Source organism: Opisthorchis viverrini, assembly GCF_000715545.1.
Source record: "Opisthorchis viverrini unplaced genomic scaffold opera_v5_52, whole genome shotgun sequence".
NCBI classification, from domain to species: domain Eukaryota; kingdom Metazoa; phylum Platyhelminthes; class Trematoda; order Opisthorchiida; family Opisthorchiidae; genus Opisthorchis; species Opisthorchis viverrini.
The window spans coordinates 1,300,478-1,320,662 of record NW_008751708.1 but is presented as its reverse complement, the minus strand read 5'-3'; the positions used below and the strand labels follow the sequence as shown (position 1 = coordinate 1,320,662).

The following is a 20,185-nucleotide window of genomic DNA, read 5'->3' as shown; positions in this document are numbered from 1 at the left end:
CCGATAGCATCGACTATCCGATTATATTGGGACAGAGAAACGTGGAGGCTGGGACAGCTCTTCCCGAAAGTGAAGTAGACAATGAGCAGATCAGCTGACAGAAAAAAACCTATCTATCCTAGGGACAAACTGTGCCTTTACTGACGAAAGTATATCGCTAATATTCTTTCGTCATGGGCATGTGATGCTCCTAAACACCAAAAATACACGAGAGTCAGTTCGTATGAACAAGAATGAAAGTAAATTAGATTTCATGGTCATTAAGCTGTCAGTTTCAAGGACATACGAGAACAGGTTCTGTGAAACTTTGGTGATCATCAAATTACACATAGAGTGTCAAGAATACCTTGATTATGAGTAAGTCAGGGACCAAGTGAAAGGAGACTGGTTTCAGCTAGTCGGTATCAACATCGCCTTTTCATCGGCCATCAGTCCACCAATTGTGCGCAGTAATGTATTACAATTAAATATGGGCGAAACATTGACCGGTTCCACCAGACAAGCGGTTCAAAAAGCAATCCATTGTGCCCCCTTTGTTTGCCCTGTTGTTCTAATCACAAACGGCGTTCAGTTCAGTTTTTCAACCCACAAACCGTGGATCGAAATGCAGTGCCTCCAGCTGCCACAGCTTCGTTCATCGAGCATAAAGTAATGGGAGCCATGTGTTGGAGGCGAAGTCCCAATCTGTGCATTAACGTCCAATGGTTCTGTTTATCCGGGATTGCAGGGATTGAGCGCCAAGCATTGAACGTGATAGCTTTGATATACAACCTCCATTGGCTGCGTGAGACAGCCATATCTTTTAGGATCACTAACCACTAGTTTGTCTTGTCCCGCGGTCCCCATCCGGAAGACAGCATTTACCAACGCGACTGAGTTGATTGCTAAGTTCTATGCTTCGTCGCCGGGTCATGGAAAGACCACCCCCTGGATCGTCTCCACCCGACACAAGGCTGGGCGAAGAGGCCTTTACGAGCCAAACGGTCCTCTGGTATACGAAGCACACGCCTAACCAGCGTAAACTATGGAATATGACAAGCCGGTCTACCGAGGGGAGACTGAACTTTCCGGAAAACCATCTACTTCAGCATTACTAATCTGATGTTCCCACCACACTCGCCCTATGCTTCGGGGGCACCTGTGGTCAAACACCGGGAACCCTCGAAAGCCTTCCATACGATGATCCATGAAGTAGAACATATCCCAGCGCGGCATTGTACACGCTATCCTATACAAAACGCGTTGGCCCAAGCGGTTTACTACGCTTGACGCCACCATTCAACTGCAGCTGCATGTTCTGTCTCTGGTTGCATTCAACCTGGGGAATATATGGTATGTGGGCACTGTGCTTACGTGGAACTTTCAAACACTACGGACAAATCTGCCTTGTATTCATTTTGGTTTTTGAGGTAAAATCGTGTTGATATGTAATGTTTGCGTCTTCCTGATGCTGCTCAATACACAAGGATTAGATAGCTGCTCAGGGTTTGTATGCCGGATGACAACAATGGAAGCAAATTCACGAGTTGGCATTGAGTTGCCAGAACAGTAAAAAAATAAGCGGGTTTCAATCGCTTAGCTATCAACACTAGTCAAAAGATGCTTTGAAGATGCCCTGTACTCACGCTTCGGAAAAAATACTCGGAAACTTCGCGGGAAAGGGTAAAGAAGATGCCCCAGAAAAGACGTGAGAAAGGGTGAAGCATTACCGGAGTCATGTAGTGCACTGAGATAATGATCGGTCGATCACCACGTTTCTCCGAAAAAAGTCTATCGTGGTCAGTGCGCAACGTATGCATACCATCACAGATGTGTAATTGTTTGGCCCGGCTCTGGTACAAACCACCAGCACACCATGAGGCACAAATAGGGCAACTACTGCGACCATGTGCAAACTGGAGCACCAAAACCTAGAACGTCGGATCGATCAAGCGTGGGTCTTACGGAAAAGAATCGCTCACCAACTTGAAACCAAACAATGCTCTACCGGTTCTGTATAAACTAGCCCAATCTGTGTTGACAACACAACATCAAGCGGTTAATATCCACGCAGTATTAACGGCCTTTGACGAGTTTTCAAGTAAAGAAGAAGGACGAATACGCGCTGGGTAACTCGTGGTAAGTAGATATCGTCGACAGCAATCTGCCGGTGCTTAACTATGATATAACCATAAAAATGGAGTGAGACATCATTAGTAGGGCTGACCCGACGTCTTTTTCGAGCCTCATCCAACAAGAATTCGGCATAAAACGTACAACAGCTAGTCCGCCTAGAGGGTGACAAGAGAAAATAGTTCATCTGTAGCACCTTTCGGTGCCTAACTGCCATGTCATTCGAAGGAAGCAAGAGGGCTAGGATATTGCCAGGTTTCCCAAGCTTAGACAAGGGAAGTCGAGAGGCAGAGGTCGAGTCGAACCACGGACCTCCTGGTCAGTAAATTTGCGCTCTAACCACTGAGTCAAGAATGCTAATCAGATCAGTTACGTTGCATATTCTCAGGGGTTTATAGCAGCGTGCAAGGAGAATCACGCAGATCCCAGCCAGGAAGATGCGAAGGTCCCACAGCTCTCATCCTGAATTGAACCGCGCTCATTTCGCGCGACTACGTTAAGGTCGGCTACGGCAGGCAAATAAGTGAGGATGTGTCCAATGGCCGCCTCCATTCACATCAGAATTGTTCGAAAAGACACACTTATAACCACTAGGGGATGCCGAAATGGAACGGATGAAGACAGTTTCGGTGGAGCTTTTTTAAGTCTTATGATTTCGAAAATTGGAAACCACCTCCAACAAAAGTGACGAAATTCGACATAGTCTCGTCACGACATTCATAAAATCACGCTAATAGCAAACTTATGATTTATGGAGGGTCACTATTTTTCGACAAGTCCAACGACTCTCAAGAGGGACTATAGTCAGGTTGATAGATGTACACACCATGTCACGGCTGACGGAAAAATGTGAGGAGTTGTGTGCAACAAATGAAGCCACAGCGATCACGCACTGTCCCATCCGATAGCATCGACTATCCGATTATATTGGGACAGAGAAACGTGGAGGCTGGGACAGCTCTTCCCGAAAGTGAAGTAGACAATGAGCAGATCAGCTGACAGAAAAAAACCTATCTATCCTAGGGACAAACTGCGCCTTTACTGACGAAAGTATATCACCAATATTCTTTCGTCATGGGCATGTGATGCTCCTAAACACCAAAAATACACGAGAGTCAGTTCGTATGAACAAGAATGAAAGTAAATTAGATTTCATGGTCATTAAGCTGTCAGTTTCAAGGACATACGAGAACAGGTTCTGTGAAACTTTGGTGATCATCAAATTACACATAGAGTGTCAAGAATACCTTGATTATGAGTAAGTCAGGGACCAAGTGAAAGGAGACTGGTTTCAGCTAGTCGGTATCAACATCGCCTTTTCATCGGCCATCAGTCCACCAATTGTGCGCAGTAATGTATTACAATTAAATATGGGCGAAACATTGACCGGTTCCACCAGACAAGCGGTTCAAAAAGCAATCCATTGTGCCCCCTTTGTTTGCCCTGTTGTTCTAATCACAAACGGCGTTCAGTTCAGTTTTTCAACCCACAAACCGTGGATCGAAATGCAGTGCCTCCAGCTGCCACAGCTTCGTTCATCGAGCATAAAGTAATGGGAGCCATGTGTTGGAGGCGAAGTCCCAATCTGTGCATTAACGTCCAATGGTTCTGTTTATCCGGGATTGCAGGGATTGAGCGCCAAGCATTGAACGTGATAGCTTTGATATACAACCTCCATTGGCTGCGTGAGACAGCCATATCTTTTAGGATCACTAACCACTAGTTTGTCTTGTCCCGCGGTCCCCATCCGGAAGACAGCATTTACCAACGCGACTGAGTTGATTGCTAAGTTCTATGCTTCGTCGCCGGGTCATGGAAAGACCACCCCCTGGATCGTCTCCACCCGACACAAGGCTGGGCGAAGAGGCCTTTACGAGCCAAACGGTCCTCTGGTATACGAAGCACACGCCTAACCAGCGTAAACTATGGAATATGACAAGCCGGTCTACCGAGGGGAGACTGAACTTTCCGGAAAACCATCTACTTCAGCATTACTAATCTGATGTTCCCACCACACTCGCCCTATGCTTCGGGGGCACCTGTGGTCAAACACCGGGAACCCTCGAAAGCCTTCCATACGATGATCCATGAAGTAGAACATATCCCAGCGCGGCATTGTACACGCTATCCTATACAAAACGCGTTGGCCCAAGCGGTTTACTACGCTTGACGCCACCATTCAACTGCAGCTGCATGTTCTGTCTCTGGTTGCATTCAACCTGGGGAATATATGGTATGTGGGCACTGTGCTTACGTGGAACTTTCAAACACTACGGACAAATCTGCCTTGTATTCATTTTGGTTTTTGAGGTAAAATCGTGTTGATATTAATGTTTGCGGTCTTCCTGATGCTGCTCAATACACAAGGATTAGATAGCTGCTCAGGGTTTGTATGCCGGATGACAACAATGGAAGCAAATTCACGAGTTGGCATTGAGTTGCCAGAACAGTAAAAAAATAAGCGGGTTTCAATCGCTTAGCTATCAACACTAGTCAAAAGATGCTCGCTGAAACGCACCAGTGGATTAGACGAGTGGTTTCAACATGGAATGAACTGGGCCTACAGGACTATCCGGCTTTTTTCACACACAGACAGGACCGAAATTGTGGAACGAGTGGACTCTTCCCGTAAAAATCGCGTGCAGAGACTTTCGCTCGCATCTAACGGTTAGGAACTAAGGTGTTTGTAACATCAATTGTTGTGCAGTTGGTGCTGCTTTACTATGGGATTCGAATCTACACGGAAATTCAATACGTCACAGACAGCTCAGCAAAGTAATTCCGTGAAATAAGCCACACCGTTCAGTCTTCGTGTGATGTGAAACGGCATTTACCCGAATTCGTTCTTTAGTGGATCACTATGTGAATCAAGCTGAATAATTTGCGAAAGACATTAATCTGCATACTAAGGTGGTTTTCAAGATAGGTTCAACTGAATCCCACTTGAGCCTTCCATTTATGCTATTCTTCAACTGGATGGGCTGCACAAAGGATACCCCATTTTTCAGTTGGTACGATATCCGAGAAATCGCAATACACTATATAAACGTATGGAAGAACGTTGTAAACGAGAAATTCAGCTGGAAATTAGGTGAGTGTCCCGTGAAAACCAAACTGGTGTGCAAATCAGCTTAGGTTCAAGTATATCATAAGTTGACAGAAACTTGGGGAATGTGTTCGCCTGATTAGCACTAAGAAGGGCGAAACTGGTCGTGGACTGTCGGGGGTTTTCAGCAACCTTGTCTGTAGTTCCCCTGAGGCTAACCAATGTTGTAGGTTCTAATAAGGAACGCGCTCCACAGAGAGGACTTTCTCAAACCTAGACCCGAAGCCTAAGTAAATAGTGAGGTGTAGCCTAAAGCAGCAGCATCATAAGTTGCTGAACTGGACAGAAATAATTGTCATTCATATGGCCACAAACCGTAGTGACAGATATCTAGTGGTCACTATTGGCAGCATTAGTGCATCACACAGAACACATTTCTTGACGTAGACAATACCAGCATCGACAGTGATGTCTTCCCGTCAAAAAACTAGTCTACTTACATAAGGGAAACTACTCACAAGGTTACTGAAGACTCTTCGACGGCCCACGACCGATTTCACCCTTCTTGGGGCTCATCAGGTAGGCGCAGTCCCTGAGTTTCCGTCAACTTTATGTTCTACTTGAACCCAAATCGGACTGTTTTTGAGAAATGGTCCCCTTACACTCTAAAAGAAGAGAACAAGTTAAAAGGGAGATATCCTTTATTGGTGTTCGACCAAAGAAATTGTCAGTTTACTCGCCCTGAGGGGAACACCTATTTAGTTAGTTCTCTAAAGCTTCTGTAAGGCTTTAAGAGCCTTATGACGTCACTTCTTAACTCAAACCATTGACCAGTCTTTGGAGCAGAAATCCCTCTAAAAAGAGAAATTCGTCTACTCTGCTACTCTACCGAGCAAACAGGAATGTGTTCCAAGACTTGTCCACTACAGATTCAAAAAGCGTTTCATGGGTAGCGTCAATCTGGTGCTAATTACACGTATGATGGGAATTCTGGAAGGTTGACCACCGTTTTTGCCCTTTATCAAGTGTAGTTCCGAAACTTCTGTCAACATCATTCCCTACTGACGGATTAATGAGGTTGACTTACATTCACATGCAATACGCAGACGTGAGCTTGACAATGAGCAAATTAAAAGCTGTCCACGGGTTTGGCCCTATGTGATTTGCTTGGGTTAAGCTAAAGTACACGGGAATTGGCAACGAGCGCTTCAGACCGAATTACAAACAGAAGAGTGAACGTGTGCCCCTTCACCACAGAACGTCACTTCACCGTTGCAAACACTATGACAGGATTGTACACGGGCAAAACCACTTAACTGTCAGCTACACGCACATTCGGGATCTTGAATAATGGATTGTGAAAAACAGGGTGCATAGGAATAGAAAAAACGGCGCTAAATTATTCACAGTGAGGTAGTCCTGTGCTGAAACATGTGAGCTGCTTCCAAATCGGATGGAATGGAAGTGAATGGGATTGGCCACACGCTTGTACAGAGTTTCTCTCAAGGAAGATCCCCTAATTGAGCACCCATCCGCAACTGACGAGGAGAAACTGATTGAAATCCTCGGAAGAGAAATGCGGACCGAGAATTGACAGATATATTCAGGTATATTATCATCTTATCGAAAAATCGATCGAAATGAATTTCCACCCCGAGCTGAGGGCAAATGAGATGGGCCGAAAGAAGCAGACGAACCAACAAATACTGGAAAAACGCGGAACAACAATGTCAATCGCTCATATGAAGTGGGCAAAACTTGTGGGTATCTGCGCAAATACATACCGAACACTGCAAACCACTCGCGTATGGTGACCAATTGAAAGTACGCATTTACGTTTTTAGAGATAAACCGGTTTCTTTATTGGTTTCTTCAAGAGAAGGACTGCCTCTCGTAAAAGATAATTTTTTATCGGGTCATTCATGTGGTCTTTCCAAAGTGCAGCTATTGTATTTTTAGAGGAATGGAGTTTCAGATACATAAGGACCTTGCTGGTTCTTCTACACGCCGTAACAGTTCCATGCATTCAATGAGGCACATGTGCACTCACGCTGTATAATACACTAAAAGAATTCTAATCGCTCAGCAGTAAGTCAGATCCAAATGTGTTTTGGGCCGTGAACGAGGTGAGTCAACGGGCCGGTTTGCTCGGGGTTCAGTTTGCATCCGGTCTACGGGAAGCGTAGGATAACGTACGATTTTTTTTGGGGAGGGGGGTGGAGCAACCTAGAGACGTCATGCTATACAACCAATCCAGTCAAACTAGCACCAGCAACGCTGCAGTCAATAAATAAGAACTGAAGGTAGCTCTACCGCGAAACACTAGTCCGCACACGTATGATGAGCTGGCTATATTAAAAAACGTACGATGAACGTTGGCACGGAACACACCATTGCATGAGCATAGAGTGAGTGAATACGTTTGAGGTAAAGCCAATTCATTAGGTTATATTGTGCTTCATCAAGTAGATAGGTTTTAAAAACATTTTTCTGATTAGTCTACACCAAGGGAGAAAACACCCGTTTCGGTACTCTCACCAGGCCTTTCAGAGGCGGCTACTAGAGGCTAGCGGTATCCGGTACCAAAACACTAACTTGCACGTCATGCGCATGGGGATAATGGAATCGGAAGATGATAAAACTACACTAACTCAGCACGTAATTGGCTATACGATGAATACTCCCTCGACTGTTGGGGGAGAGAAATAAGCATTACTTGGCAGTCGGCTTGTTCTGTCTCAAAGTCTACAATACTGTCCAACTAGCTCAGCCTGTTTTAGTGCCATATAAGCATTGAGTATTCCTGTACCGACTAAGTAAATGGACGTACTGCGTGCGGAGCACAGTGCACTAAGCAAATCCGAAACAATTATATCACTTCAGTAAGCTAGACAGCACAGCTCGAAAACAGAAACCGGTCAATGTGGCGCGAATTCGATACGAAGTAACCAATCAACCAATTGGCAGGGCAGAGAGAAATCCAGCTCTCCCAGGCCAATACAAAAATAATCCAGGAGTTTGGAGCAAATTCACACTGAAGAATTCTCACGAACTCTGTGCTACCGCAATCGATACGAGATGAAACGAAAATCCTTTACTAGAGTCAGAAGAAACAGATGGTTAATGTGTTAGTTACCATTTTCGGTGTAGCATAAAGGGAAGCGAACAGTTCTGTGAAGCTCACGAAAGAAACAGACTGGAAGAGAATGGCCACCTCCGACAGTAACACAACTTCACCTAGGAAGCATTTACCTATGGCAATGACGGGTAGTTAGACTATCACACCACACCAGTTCTATCTGAATAACAGCAATGCATAGAGTTGACCCAGCAAATAACATTCAGGTCTTTGAAAGTTTTACTCACTTAGTTCACGATGGTTAGCCTGACCTAGGCTGATCACATCAGACATAGATGGAGAGCTGTCCGAAGTACGAGGAGTTATTTCAACCCCGGACTGCACAATTGTGTTGGACGCACTTACAAGTTCATAGCACTGAATCCCATCTCGGCACACAAGCTGGTAAGCTCTAACAGTCGACTGTATTGCTAAGGGTAATGTATGAGACACAGAAGAGGGGCCTTGAGATGAAAAAGGTGATCCAATAGAGAAAGAGCCACTAGATGAGGTTCCCCCAGCTAGGGGCTTGTCACCTGGTTTGGAAGGTTGTTCTGGGTTATTCAAGAGCAGTCCAGCTGCTGATGCACTGAGATCAGAAGAACTACTATGAAGGGCTGTACAGGCTGCACTGTCTAGCTGAGAAGAAAGTGAATCACAGAGAACGTCAACCAATCGGGGTCCAGCGTCAGCTGCGTGATTATCAAGAGCGGTCTGGTTGGATTCTTTTTGAACTGCCTTTAGTGACAGACAAGTTGAGTCAGATTGACTGCGGACGAGACATCCCAGTGTCCTATCTCGAACGACACATTCGGGGGCACGCTGTGTTTGCAACGAAGAATCGGCACCGGCTTCCTTGAGAACCTGAGTACCTGATAATCCAAAACAAATCCCAGCGGACGAAGACTGACTTCCCAGTTCTTGATCACGCCCACTTTTCCCTTGCTTTTTGTTTGTGTGCGAGACACACGCTGAGAATGGAGAGGATGCAAACCCTGCATGCCGAAAGCTGGCGATTTGACGAAACCGAGTTGTGTGGCCAGATGAACCGGACTTGGCTGGGGACTGTTTGGCTGAAACGTCACCATTCTTGCTACCAGATCTTAATCCGGCAGGTCCTAATGAGGAGCCAGCTGACGAAGCATTGGATGTGGTGTCCACAGGCCCAGATGGAGAAATTTGGTCAGTAGTAGGCAAATCGCCGGTTAAGTTATCATATTCCTTTGTTTCGGAATCAAGATAGTTTGAGGAGTCTTTAAGCCTGAAGCAACTGAAAGCCATGTCTTTTCCACGTAGTTCACATGAATTTAACTAAAAGTATGGAGCCGAACGCAAGAGGCTGAATATAATAAGATCCAAAAATGTATCACAGGCAGGCTGAACAAGGCGGCTTGAGGGGTTATCTGTTTCTGGAGAGGATGTATGAGCAAAGTATTCCTCCCACTCCAAAGGATGCCGTGGAAATAAACAGCAGATAAGTGGAATAAAATTCCGAATTCATTGTAAAAGTATTCCGTTGTCCACGTTCCAATGAGCGCCACACATCAGTCTGGCGTGGACCACACCTGAGTCGCCAGCACATGCGCCGAACATAGCACCAATTTTCCAAAGAATCCCCAGTAACCGGATCGTTAGTATTTATGCCCGGATGGGAAATACTGACCACATGATCCTGTGGGTACTATTGTGCTACACCATACTGAACTTCGACAGAATGTAAGCAGAAGCTGACCATTTGCCACTAAGCAGATGTGCAACTCTGCACCCATAGAGACATGCACACGCAGACACAGATGCAAGGCAACACGGAAAACTTGGGCAATTTTCTTGTCCACATAATGTGCCGACATGTGGTGGCACACGCCTAAAACGGACAGTAAAACGCCTACGAATGTTGTCCGGTAAACAAGCGGTCACCAGAGGGATTGCTGGTTCCTCAAATCGAACGTGCATGCGTGCGTAAACGTGGCCTTGTATGTTCCCCCAACGGTTAGTCAGAGGCGATTGGCCAGTTAGACGGACAGGCCACCGGTATGGTTGTCCTGTATGGCACATCCCATGGCCACAGATGACCAACAACCGCCAAAACAAAAACAACCAAAAAGGGACTGTCAAATCAGTTGGCAGCTTCACAGTGGTCCACAGCGGTCGACAGGATTTGTCCAGTTCGATTGCACGGATATATACAGACAAATCAAATTCACGATGATGAGCTATGTGATAGCAGCTCACACGCAATTGAAAAAAGTGCGTTTTTTTTCTGGACCAGGAATATCTAGGAATACAAGCGTTAAAACTGTGTCCCAAGTGAGTCCCTAATACCCATTCTCCTATTCTTTGGTTGAAAAACTTGCAACCAGCCAGAACTACATGGTGTAATAAATAGACTTCTTGTTAGTTGCACTTAGAATGTGACAGTGCATCCGACACACACGGCTACCCTCTTGTCACCATAAGCAACCGATTGTGAACCAAACACACACCCCTCCCCGTACATCGCAATTTTCTCTTGGACGCGTTTAGCTCATTCGAACGGATTGGGAAAAGTCTCTCGACCAGGTCAACTGCAAACGGCTACGCCCCACTTTTTGTTGGCCAGTTAAGGCTAATGTTGGGCATTTCTAACGTAAAGTCACCTGCTTGTTGTGCTGGAAATGTTGGACATCGACAGCTGGCTTCTAGGTGGTTTAGTGGAGAGGTACGGCACAAACGAAGTTCAACCGTTTCAGCAATAGATGAAAAGGAACGACATGCGATCCCGACAGATATGACAGTGCCAATCAGAAACGAAGCGGATGAAAAACTGAAACGTTACTGACTCTCATAGGCTCTCAACTCGAGGTCGCAACGCGACGTACTGATGCTACTTAGCTGATGACAGCACTGTAGTGATGGTGACCATGTTGACCATTCATTCCACTTCAAAGAGTAAATGAAGCGAGATGATGAAGTGGAGGTGGACCCACTATCTGTCGGAAAGTAAATTCTGCAGTTGGCTAGGACTTCGACTTTGACGAAATGCAGGAAAAATTGGTAGTCGTACATTAGATTATCACCACGTCATCAACAGTAACATGGGTGCTGAGAACTCGTTCCCCAGTACCGAACAAATGAGTCAACTGAGGCCTACCCAGAGAGGGTCTAAAATGGGAACGGTCTAGTATTGGCATAGCACAAACGTTCCAAGGTACCAAAACCGTCAACACCTATCAATGAGGCGAAACACACATAACTATAAGTTCAGAACTACAGTGTGGATCAAATCCGGGGAGGCAAGGCACACAGGGAGCATTTAGGCCTTTCATAACCTACCTACCCTTCTACCAACTGTCGCTGCACAACAAACTGGATCCGACACTGTAGACAGAATTTTTATTTTTGCAGACGAACATTGAACATGTGCGGTACGCGATAGAGACCACAATTTGTGACAATGAGGCCCTTTGTGAAGTGGATTATCTGCCAAATCCCCAAAAGATGCGCTGAGAAAGAGTTAACACCAACTGATATGAGCTACGTTTCGGATAAATCAGTTTCAGGATATCTTAATTCATTGATCCAATGTCTACAGAAAACAGGCTCAAATTGATGAAATGCCCACGACCAATGGGACAGGAAGTGGTGCGAGTACGTGAGGGCCAGGTTCTTTCCGACAGAACACTATGGAGACGAGTGGAAGCGTGTGGCAAAGACCTACTTTTACACTGTTACCATTGAAAGATGAGCTGACTATATAGCACAACAATGTCGTGACTTCTTGTGGGAGCATTGCATGGATGACGATCCCAGCAATACTCAGTCGCTTTTCAGGGATATATTCCTGACCTTTACACAACCATGTATAAGCCGTAGAGTGGTAGGAAAGCGGCGGGATGATGTGGCGAATTATCGATGAGAATGACGGGTCCAGAAATCGGTCCCATCTACTTGGTCCGCCCAATCAGGCGTACATAGCCCCCGTACAATCTAATTCAACTAGAGAAAATACGAGTACTCTTCTCGTTTAGCTAAATGCACGTTCACCATAGTGGCTAGTGCTGCGCTAACCCGAATAACCTATTACAGCAAACTAGTCACAACGAAAAGCTTATGATAACGACTCCACTGTCACCACATGATACTTGTTTTGGCCGCAAAAGGGGGTTATGTGTAAGTGAGGTTGGTTGAAGCGTCCAGCGGAACAGACTTACGCCTTACATTGGGTACACACCTCTTAGGACGACAGTAACCAACCAACCAGGTGCACGTTCGGTCCACATGTAGAAATAAGTATTGATACCCCACGCGACGGCACGGGTAGAAAGTTGTAATTGCGTTCACAACTGCCGTAGTCTGTCACCTCGACTCGAACACACTCAACAGATAAAGGAATGTTCAGTCCTCGTAAACGACACCTTCGCGAAAACATCAAGGTTTGAGTGGTGCGAACGTACGCGGAAAGACAACATAGGGTTAAACAGACAATACCAAAATCAGGTGTCCCAAAGAAAAATATTTACCTGGTCAGGTCAAGAAAAAACGAAAGACTGTCAACGTGACCTTGACCAGTTATACATATGACACGTAACGCGAGTCGTCTGAACAAGCAGGTGAATGTGTATGTGGGGCAGAAGTTGGCAACTAGCAATAGCAAGCCACGAACCATGAGTTGATCATAAACAACGACATCAAACGTAACAGCATATAACAGCCGTAGCAGGAAAACGTGACGAAACCACCTGCCTGTAATAAAACGGATTGTTACTCACCAACGTACAAACTGACTCCACTCGGGTGACCCTGTCGCATTAAGGTGTACAGATTGCACGATAGTTACTCCGCTCAGAGCATGCCTCAAACTACATCCAGAGGTAGTGCTGGAATAGAAAAATATATGATTGATACTAGTCGATACATGTTGGCAAGGCTAGGGCAACAGGTATCAGAGTTAACAATGATGCATAAGACAAGGTATGGAGAGCGAGGGCTCCCGCATGTCACCAGATGCACATAAAATTGTTGCGTTCACACGGCAGGTCACAGGTCCTAGTCGGGGCTTTTAGGCAGAAGTCTTAGAAAGACAACATAAACACGCCTGTGATAGTCCCTATGAGCGGCACACCCCATATGCTGTTCTTTTGGCCCTCACGCTAGTTCCGACATGCACGGCAGCTATGCATCAGAAGGGTTTTTCAGCCGAACGATCTGGTCTGGATCCGATTTTACCTATGAAGGAGGAGCAAGCAAACAAATTCGTGTTTGACTGGATGCCAACTTTGAAGTGGATCTATGCCCTTAACCGTAGATGACCAGTAAACATTTCGAACAACTTTTCAAGGACATGTATCCTTTAGATTTATCCACAATCTTCTAGTATTTCGAAAGACATGGATTGGAAGACTAACATCACATGGTCGCTTGGCATTAGGCATAGATTCTTAGTGTATTCGACCTCGACTAACGGATTCCCCATATGGTGCAGCACATCGGGTCTCAGGAGGCAGCTTTCATACGATCAGCAGGACAATCTAACGGATGAGGTGAACATTGTCAAAAAGACGATTATTCCAAAAAGAGTTCCCGAATAAAAGGCCACCTTCACAAATGTTCTGTTTTTCTATAACTGCAAGCACACGAGAAACCCGCAAAGAACCACTTTCAGCTGCACTAAGACGCGCAATATGCCGCGTACCCTTGTGCCTTCAAAAGAGAGTTAAAAACTCATTATTAACGTACCGAAGACCTTTGTCCATCGGCGGATGAGCAATAGAGACGTTAAGCATGAAGGTCACCGCTCGCAACACTTGGGCGTGCGTACCCTCAAGGACGAAAATGCCGAGCTCTTTGTTGGGAGTTGTGGGTAGCTACGCATTCGACCTGACAATACGTAGATCCGCGTGTTTCTTTTGGGTAGTACGGCAACATCATCATCATCATCGACAGCATAACACCAGTATTCAACACTGATGCTTCGTTGCCGTACAACCATGATTTATTCGAAAGCCTTATTGTGAAGAAAAGAATAAAGGTGGACGGGAAAGGGACTTAGTCCACCTTACTTCAATCATTCCGAGGTGCCTACATTTCAAACATTCATTCAGGCAATCTGGCTAGAAACTGACTACAAAATCACCATTGACGTCAGTTGGCTGCCATATCTCGCAGCGTCTCCAACAAAACGCAGTGAGAAAGGATCACGCGGTCCCCATCCTGAAAGGCGAGGAGCACCGACAGCACCCAAAACGTTCCGCGATTTATTTCATACCCCTCGGCCAGGTCAAGGGTTGGTCACCTCTCTGTTTACGCCACTCTGAGTTGGGCATGGAAAACAGCACTCTCTCGGCAAACGATGGTTCGGCATACGTAACACATGTCCCAACCAACGCAGCTCCTGGTGTTGGACACATTCTTCAATGGAAGTAACCGTTGCACAACCGAAAATTCGCTTTCTAAATGCCTCTTTAAGGATACGCCGACATCAACCCACACGAACTATGGTTCTGGGGACAACGATTGTCGAATACCTGAAGACGTCTCAGGTCCGCTGCTCGAATAGGCCAAGTCTCACAGCCATATAAAAAAGCAGCCCGCACTGTAGCTTGAAACAAACGTCCCTTTAGATTCTACGATACACCACTTTGACGCCATGGGTGTCTCAAATTAACAAACGCGACCCGAGCCTTGCAGATTCCCACAATGACCTCAGCTATCACATTACAATCAGAACTAACACAACTTACAAGATAAGTGAAACACTCCACAACTTCCAGTACCTCTGCCTGAAGTGTAAATGGCGTGTTCAGTGACTGCACGTATACGAGCATGACCTTACACTTTGCGGGTACAAAGTGCATACCAAAGGATGGAATGACTTTCGTCAGTTCATCCGAAAACACTTGCGCCTTCTCTTCCTCTTCGAACATGGGAACGATGTCGTCTAGGTATTCCACATCGACAAGGTTTCCGTCACAGGCTATTTGAACACCGGGGTTTTGGAGGCCTTCCGGCGTTCGTCTCATGATTTCATCGACCACGAATTTAAAAAGGAATGGGGAGGATGGGCATCCCTGAAGGACATCTCTTTGTGTACGGAAGCTTTTGGAGAGCTTGCCCTATACTGTCACACGTCCGTAAGTCTGGGAATACAGAGAGCTTATTATGTTCACAAACTTCCGCAGCACTCCTTGGTGAGCAAGCGTATCAAGCAGAACGGACTGGTCAACCGAGTCGAGTGCGCCTTGGTAATCCAGGAATACTAGAATCGAAGGTCGCTTATACGTATAGCGTTGTTCCAGCACCTGATGAAGTGTGAAGATTTGGTCAACTCAACCCCAGCCAGGCCGGAATCCCGCTTGGCAATCACGTGCCGAAAGGAAGTCACAGGTGGACGACTCGATTTTCTGTATAGCCCAGAACTTCAAACTACTACATCTGCTTACCAGCAGATATTCTGGTACGCGCGGGATACACTGGGCTGGTCTCGTCATGATCAACTCCTCTCAAAGTGTTCTTGATTGGCTGGCACATAGGTTTTGATGGAGAAATTGTATTCATTAACTTCTTGGTGAAACGTTGTTTTCAATGAAAAGACGATGAAACTTACGGTGGGCGGAAGCAGACATCTGGCAGCCCACTATGACTCATGGGTTATCGATTTGTTGTTTGAGGAAGCTGGAGCATGTGCAGACACCAATGGCCGACCCGTGAAAAACTCTTGGTTCGTTATTGCGCACTAGCACTCATAGAGATTGGTTTCGATGCTGCTTACCGGCACAAATTTGGGCAAGTGCGTATTAATCAATCTGGATGGTTTGATTTCAAGGCGACAACTGTCGCCTTGTTGCCTGCCTCTGTGGGCAACAGACTCTTTGCGGATCAGGTCATTGGCCAAACACTGACTAAACTGTCATGATGAAAACAGCTTACATTATGATTCGGACACTCAGGAATTATCCTATCCGAAGACATACTTGGATATAATTTAGGCAGTTATACGCATTCGTCCCGAGGCCGGTAGTGATGAAGCAAAAGATAAGCGAATTTAATCACCTTTCCGAGTCTGTTGAGGAGTGTGACACAAGTGTACACACCCATTGTTTTTCCAAGGTGCCTACAGCGTTTCTTTGATTGGAGGTCCTTCACAAAATGATTCAGGTCAACGAACGTACTCTCACACATGCTCGACAACCAGTCACACTATTCTATAGTCATGACTTAGACGTGTTTTGTATCCAAGGAACGTGTCTGTATCACTCTAGACAATGTTTCTGCTAGGACGAACGACAACTTTAAGTGATATATGTCACCTAAGGTTCTCCGGAGACTGGTTTCAAGCAATGAACAGTAGGAAACAGCCTCAAGTCATCGAGCTGAGGCCGCCATACCAGACTGGGTGCCGAGCAACAACAGTAAGACTCGGGTATTCGTTCAAGCTAGTTAGACGTCAAGGTTCATTTTGAGTTTGTCGTAGATACGCTGTTTGCTATTGTACAACTACACCGTCTGAGAATATTTAAGAGTCCAAAAACAGACTAGATGGTCGTCCAGCTGCCTAGCTGCCATGCCACCCGAAGGAAGTACGAAGGCTGGAATACTGCCAGGTTGCCAAAGCCTAGACAGGGGAAGTCGAGGAGGTCGGGTTCGAACCACGGACCTTCGCGCTCTAACAGACGATACCAAGCGCACTGTGCCAGGCCGCAGTTTCGTAGACCAGTCATTTTTGGAACACCACTTTGTTTCAGGAAAGAGCAACCCCGACTGAGGTTAAAAAATGGGTGGCTCGGGTGCGCTGCTTTGGTTTGTTCGCTGAGGTTGACAATCAGAATGTAATGTTTGCTTGTTTCACAGACTGCCAGAATTTGGCTCAATTCGGTGACAATCCTCAGAGTTCATACCTGAAGTTGATGGCATGTCAAGGAAGCTGCTAACCCACCACAACCTAGTACCCACAAACGAAAGCCGCAACCCATATACGGCGAGAAGAGAGGGAAACATGGCCTGGAAACGGTCGTACACCATAATAGGCCATTATAACCATTGCTGTTTAGCTTAATGTCTGACTAGACACTGGCAGTGTACTCGACTCTGCTCAAGCGCATAATTGGGTAGTCTGGATTACGCTGAAGTAGCCGTTATGGACAAAACTATAGCAGAACACCAGGTGATGGTCCGACCGTATCTGTCGGACTAGAAGTTGACCCATGAGCAGTTTTGAAGGTAATCCAAAATGCCACTGGCGAGAAACCGCTGGAATTACACAATTCGGGTCTGTTATTCAGGCAACGATTTTGTTACACAATAGACGGTTTACAAAGGAGGAGTCCAATGGTCAGACTGTTAAGGAAATGCAGAACAATTGAAAAAAAGAGAACGACAATCATGGCGGCCCACACAGAAACTTGTTAGCTCGATTCTCGAAAAGTTGGAGACTATAACATCGGAACGGAGGTGGGGATAGGTGGCCCGGAGAGTAGTCGTGTGGGATGGAGGGAGAGATCAGTCTGATAACTAAGAGTCCGTGAAGCCAACAGACACAGAGAGAGCAAACACAGTTGGTATGACCAAAAAGAAGGCAGAGGGACGAGGCTGACCCAAGTTTTGAACATTTGCTACCATGGCGATCAAATAAGGTAGAGGAAGCTAAATCTCGACACCGAGAAAAGAATCAGAAATTATCGATAAGGAATGGGCGGCAATTAAGCGGATGAACCTTTTTCAGATGAAGCCTAAGGGTGATAGGTGAACTAAAGTGCCTTCACTCCAGATGTGACAGCAGCTTTCTGGGGTAGGACGCACCTAAGGTTTGTGAAATACAGGAGGTTGAAGGAGGGGATGGTAGAGTACTTGATTACTTGTCAGAGAGTAACTCATTATTCTAGCTGATTACGCCAGAGTACGAGTATGCAGCCTCACAATATGCTCTGCAGGCGCTCGAAAATCAACCTTGCTATGAAGTTTCGCATTATAAGGTGACCGGCTCATCGGTGGTAACACATACGCGTGGAATCTCCACTCCCCTCGAGTTGATTCTCGCGAGCTCGAGGTTAGTGATCACCGGTGCCATCAACACAAACTGAGGACCGAGGATTGGAAGACTATTTCAGCGACTGCCGAAGCACTCCATCTTTCCGGCTGTGGAACAGGAATCGGGTGACACCAACCTAGCTACGGATAGTCGGTCATAGACGGTAGAGCTCCGAGGCGCACAGGAGACAGTCATCAGAATATGAAATGGTGTAGTCCTGTAGAAAGCTTGCCTGTGCTAATATTCCCGTGGCTTCTCATCGAACTGATGAGGAAAGGCTGCTACAACCACGTACTTTCCACAACAAACCTCCCAACGCACCCGAAGCACCCGATTGTTCTTGCAATTAATATCATCGACCAGCATGAAGTATGACAAACCCAAAACAATATAGAAACCAAAATCTAGGGTTCGTAAGTGTCTGAGTAGATTCAGCTATTCGGCAACAGACCGTTGTGAGAGTACGCTTATGCTACGTTACGATTCCTCAAGAAGTGGGAGAGAAGGGAAGGAATAGCAAATGATTAGAGGCAATGACTTAATCGACCAGGGATGTTGAATTTTCTTGGCTTCTTCCTGAAATCAGAAATAGGGTGGCAGGGCACTGGAGGCAGTAGCACCACTGACTGCGAGGATGGACCAGGTCAGTCAGTACCAGCGATCTCGTCCAGAGGAAGCCAGCTTCCATTCCGACTGGGGTTACTGATTCGGGATTTCACGCTTCGTTGCAAGGTCACAGACAACAGTTTCCAAGCTACCAAACCCAGTGGGGCGCTGAGCTGAGAGTCTTGTGAGGTGAATGGTTATATGGCGTGTGGAGTACACGGTCTACCCAGCTTGACCTACAGGGAAGTCTTTTCTCCCTAACCTATCTAGCGCGCTTCCAACCGAACGCCTACATGTTAACTAGATGAAGCTCCGGATGCACCGAGAACAATATCGCCCACGGGCCTCGGGGGGCACTTCCACATCTTGACCGAAATGTACGGTTTGTGGGGCCGATTTTCAATCCGCCCTTCTCGCTACTTCCGTAAATCCGAGCGGACACCTGGAAGAAGCGCCTTACTCTCTACACCCTCCTACTGCAGAAAACGGTACTCCCCTACCAGTGAAGTAACCTAGATCCGGCATATCCATTGGATATTTTCGGATAATCATATAGTTGAAGCAAAATCACGCAGTCATTCCTGAATGTTGTGAAACGGATAATCAAGGTGAGTGTATAAATCGGAAACCTTTGTGCATACACACTGGGTTTTAAGCAACAAGACTGTTACTGTCAGCTGCTGGAAGCGGCGGGGCATGGAAAAATCGAAAGTGAACAAACTCACCGGGTTTGAACCAGATGCACCCAGATAAAACTTAGTTTATTTGTTTACCAACGTTTGTTTCCAATTAAGCACTAAAGGAAAGACATATCATGTCTACAGTCTGTGGACACATCTGAAAGCCATTAGTCTTTCCCGGGGAAAGCCAGTTGCCTTGACCAAACTACGACGCCGACGTGACGTCATTTTTTCTGTCAAGGAAAGAGTTTACGCTGCAAAAGTGCGATCCATACTGCCTTGTGGATCAGAGGTGGCCTCCACGTGACATACGAGAGATGTCAGCGTTTGAACATCGGTGCCTCCCAAGCATTCATCGGGTTTGGTCGGAACATCGGATTAGTAAAGTTGAGGTACGTCAGGTGATCCTAGGAAGGAGAAACTCTCTCGCGACAGGTGAATAACTCCCGCTTCATAAGTTAGGCTGGTTCGGAAATGCATCCCGCTTGTCAGAAGACTGTTTGCCTCTAAGAGCTCTTTTCGCTCAGCCATGTGCTGAGTAGAGGCGACCCAGAAGTGGACATTGTATGACCTGGCAACGCAGTATGGAACCACTAACCGTCACGAAGAGACTGGACCTT

The 20,185-nt window shown here is 46.2% G+C and overlaps 2 protein-coding genes across 2 annotated transcripts in view; one reads left to right on the top strand and one right to left on the bottom strand.

Moving 5' to 3' along the window:
* The window catches only part of T265_03589 (hypothetical protein), a gene marked incomplete at both ends in the record, with an annotated part of 68,652 nt that extends 55,520 nt beyond the window's left edge, over window positions 1-13,132 (bottom strand). Inside the window, one exon of the mRNA XM_009168108.1 lies at window positions 13,025-13,132. Within this exon, the coding sequence (XP_009166372.1) occupies window positions 13,025-13,064 (40 nt within the window). The remainder of the gene's footprint in view (window positions 1-13,024) is intronic.
* Window positions 10,335-20,185, top strand: part of T265_03590 (hypothetical protein) — a gene marked incomplete at both ends in the record, with an annotated part of 19,423 nt that continues 9,572 nt past the window's right edge. Inside the window, one exon of the mRNA XM_009168109.1 lies at window positions 10,335-10,583. Within this exon, the coding sequence (XP_009166373.1) occupies window positions 10,335-10,583 (249 nt within the window). The remainder of the gene's footprint in view (window positions 10,584-20,185) is intronic.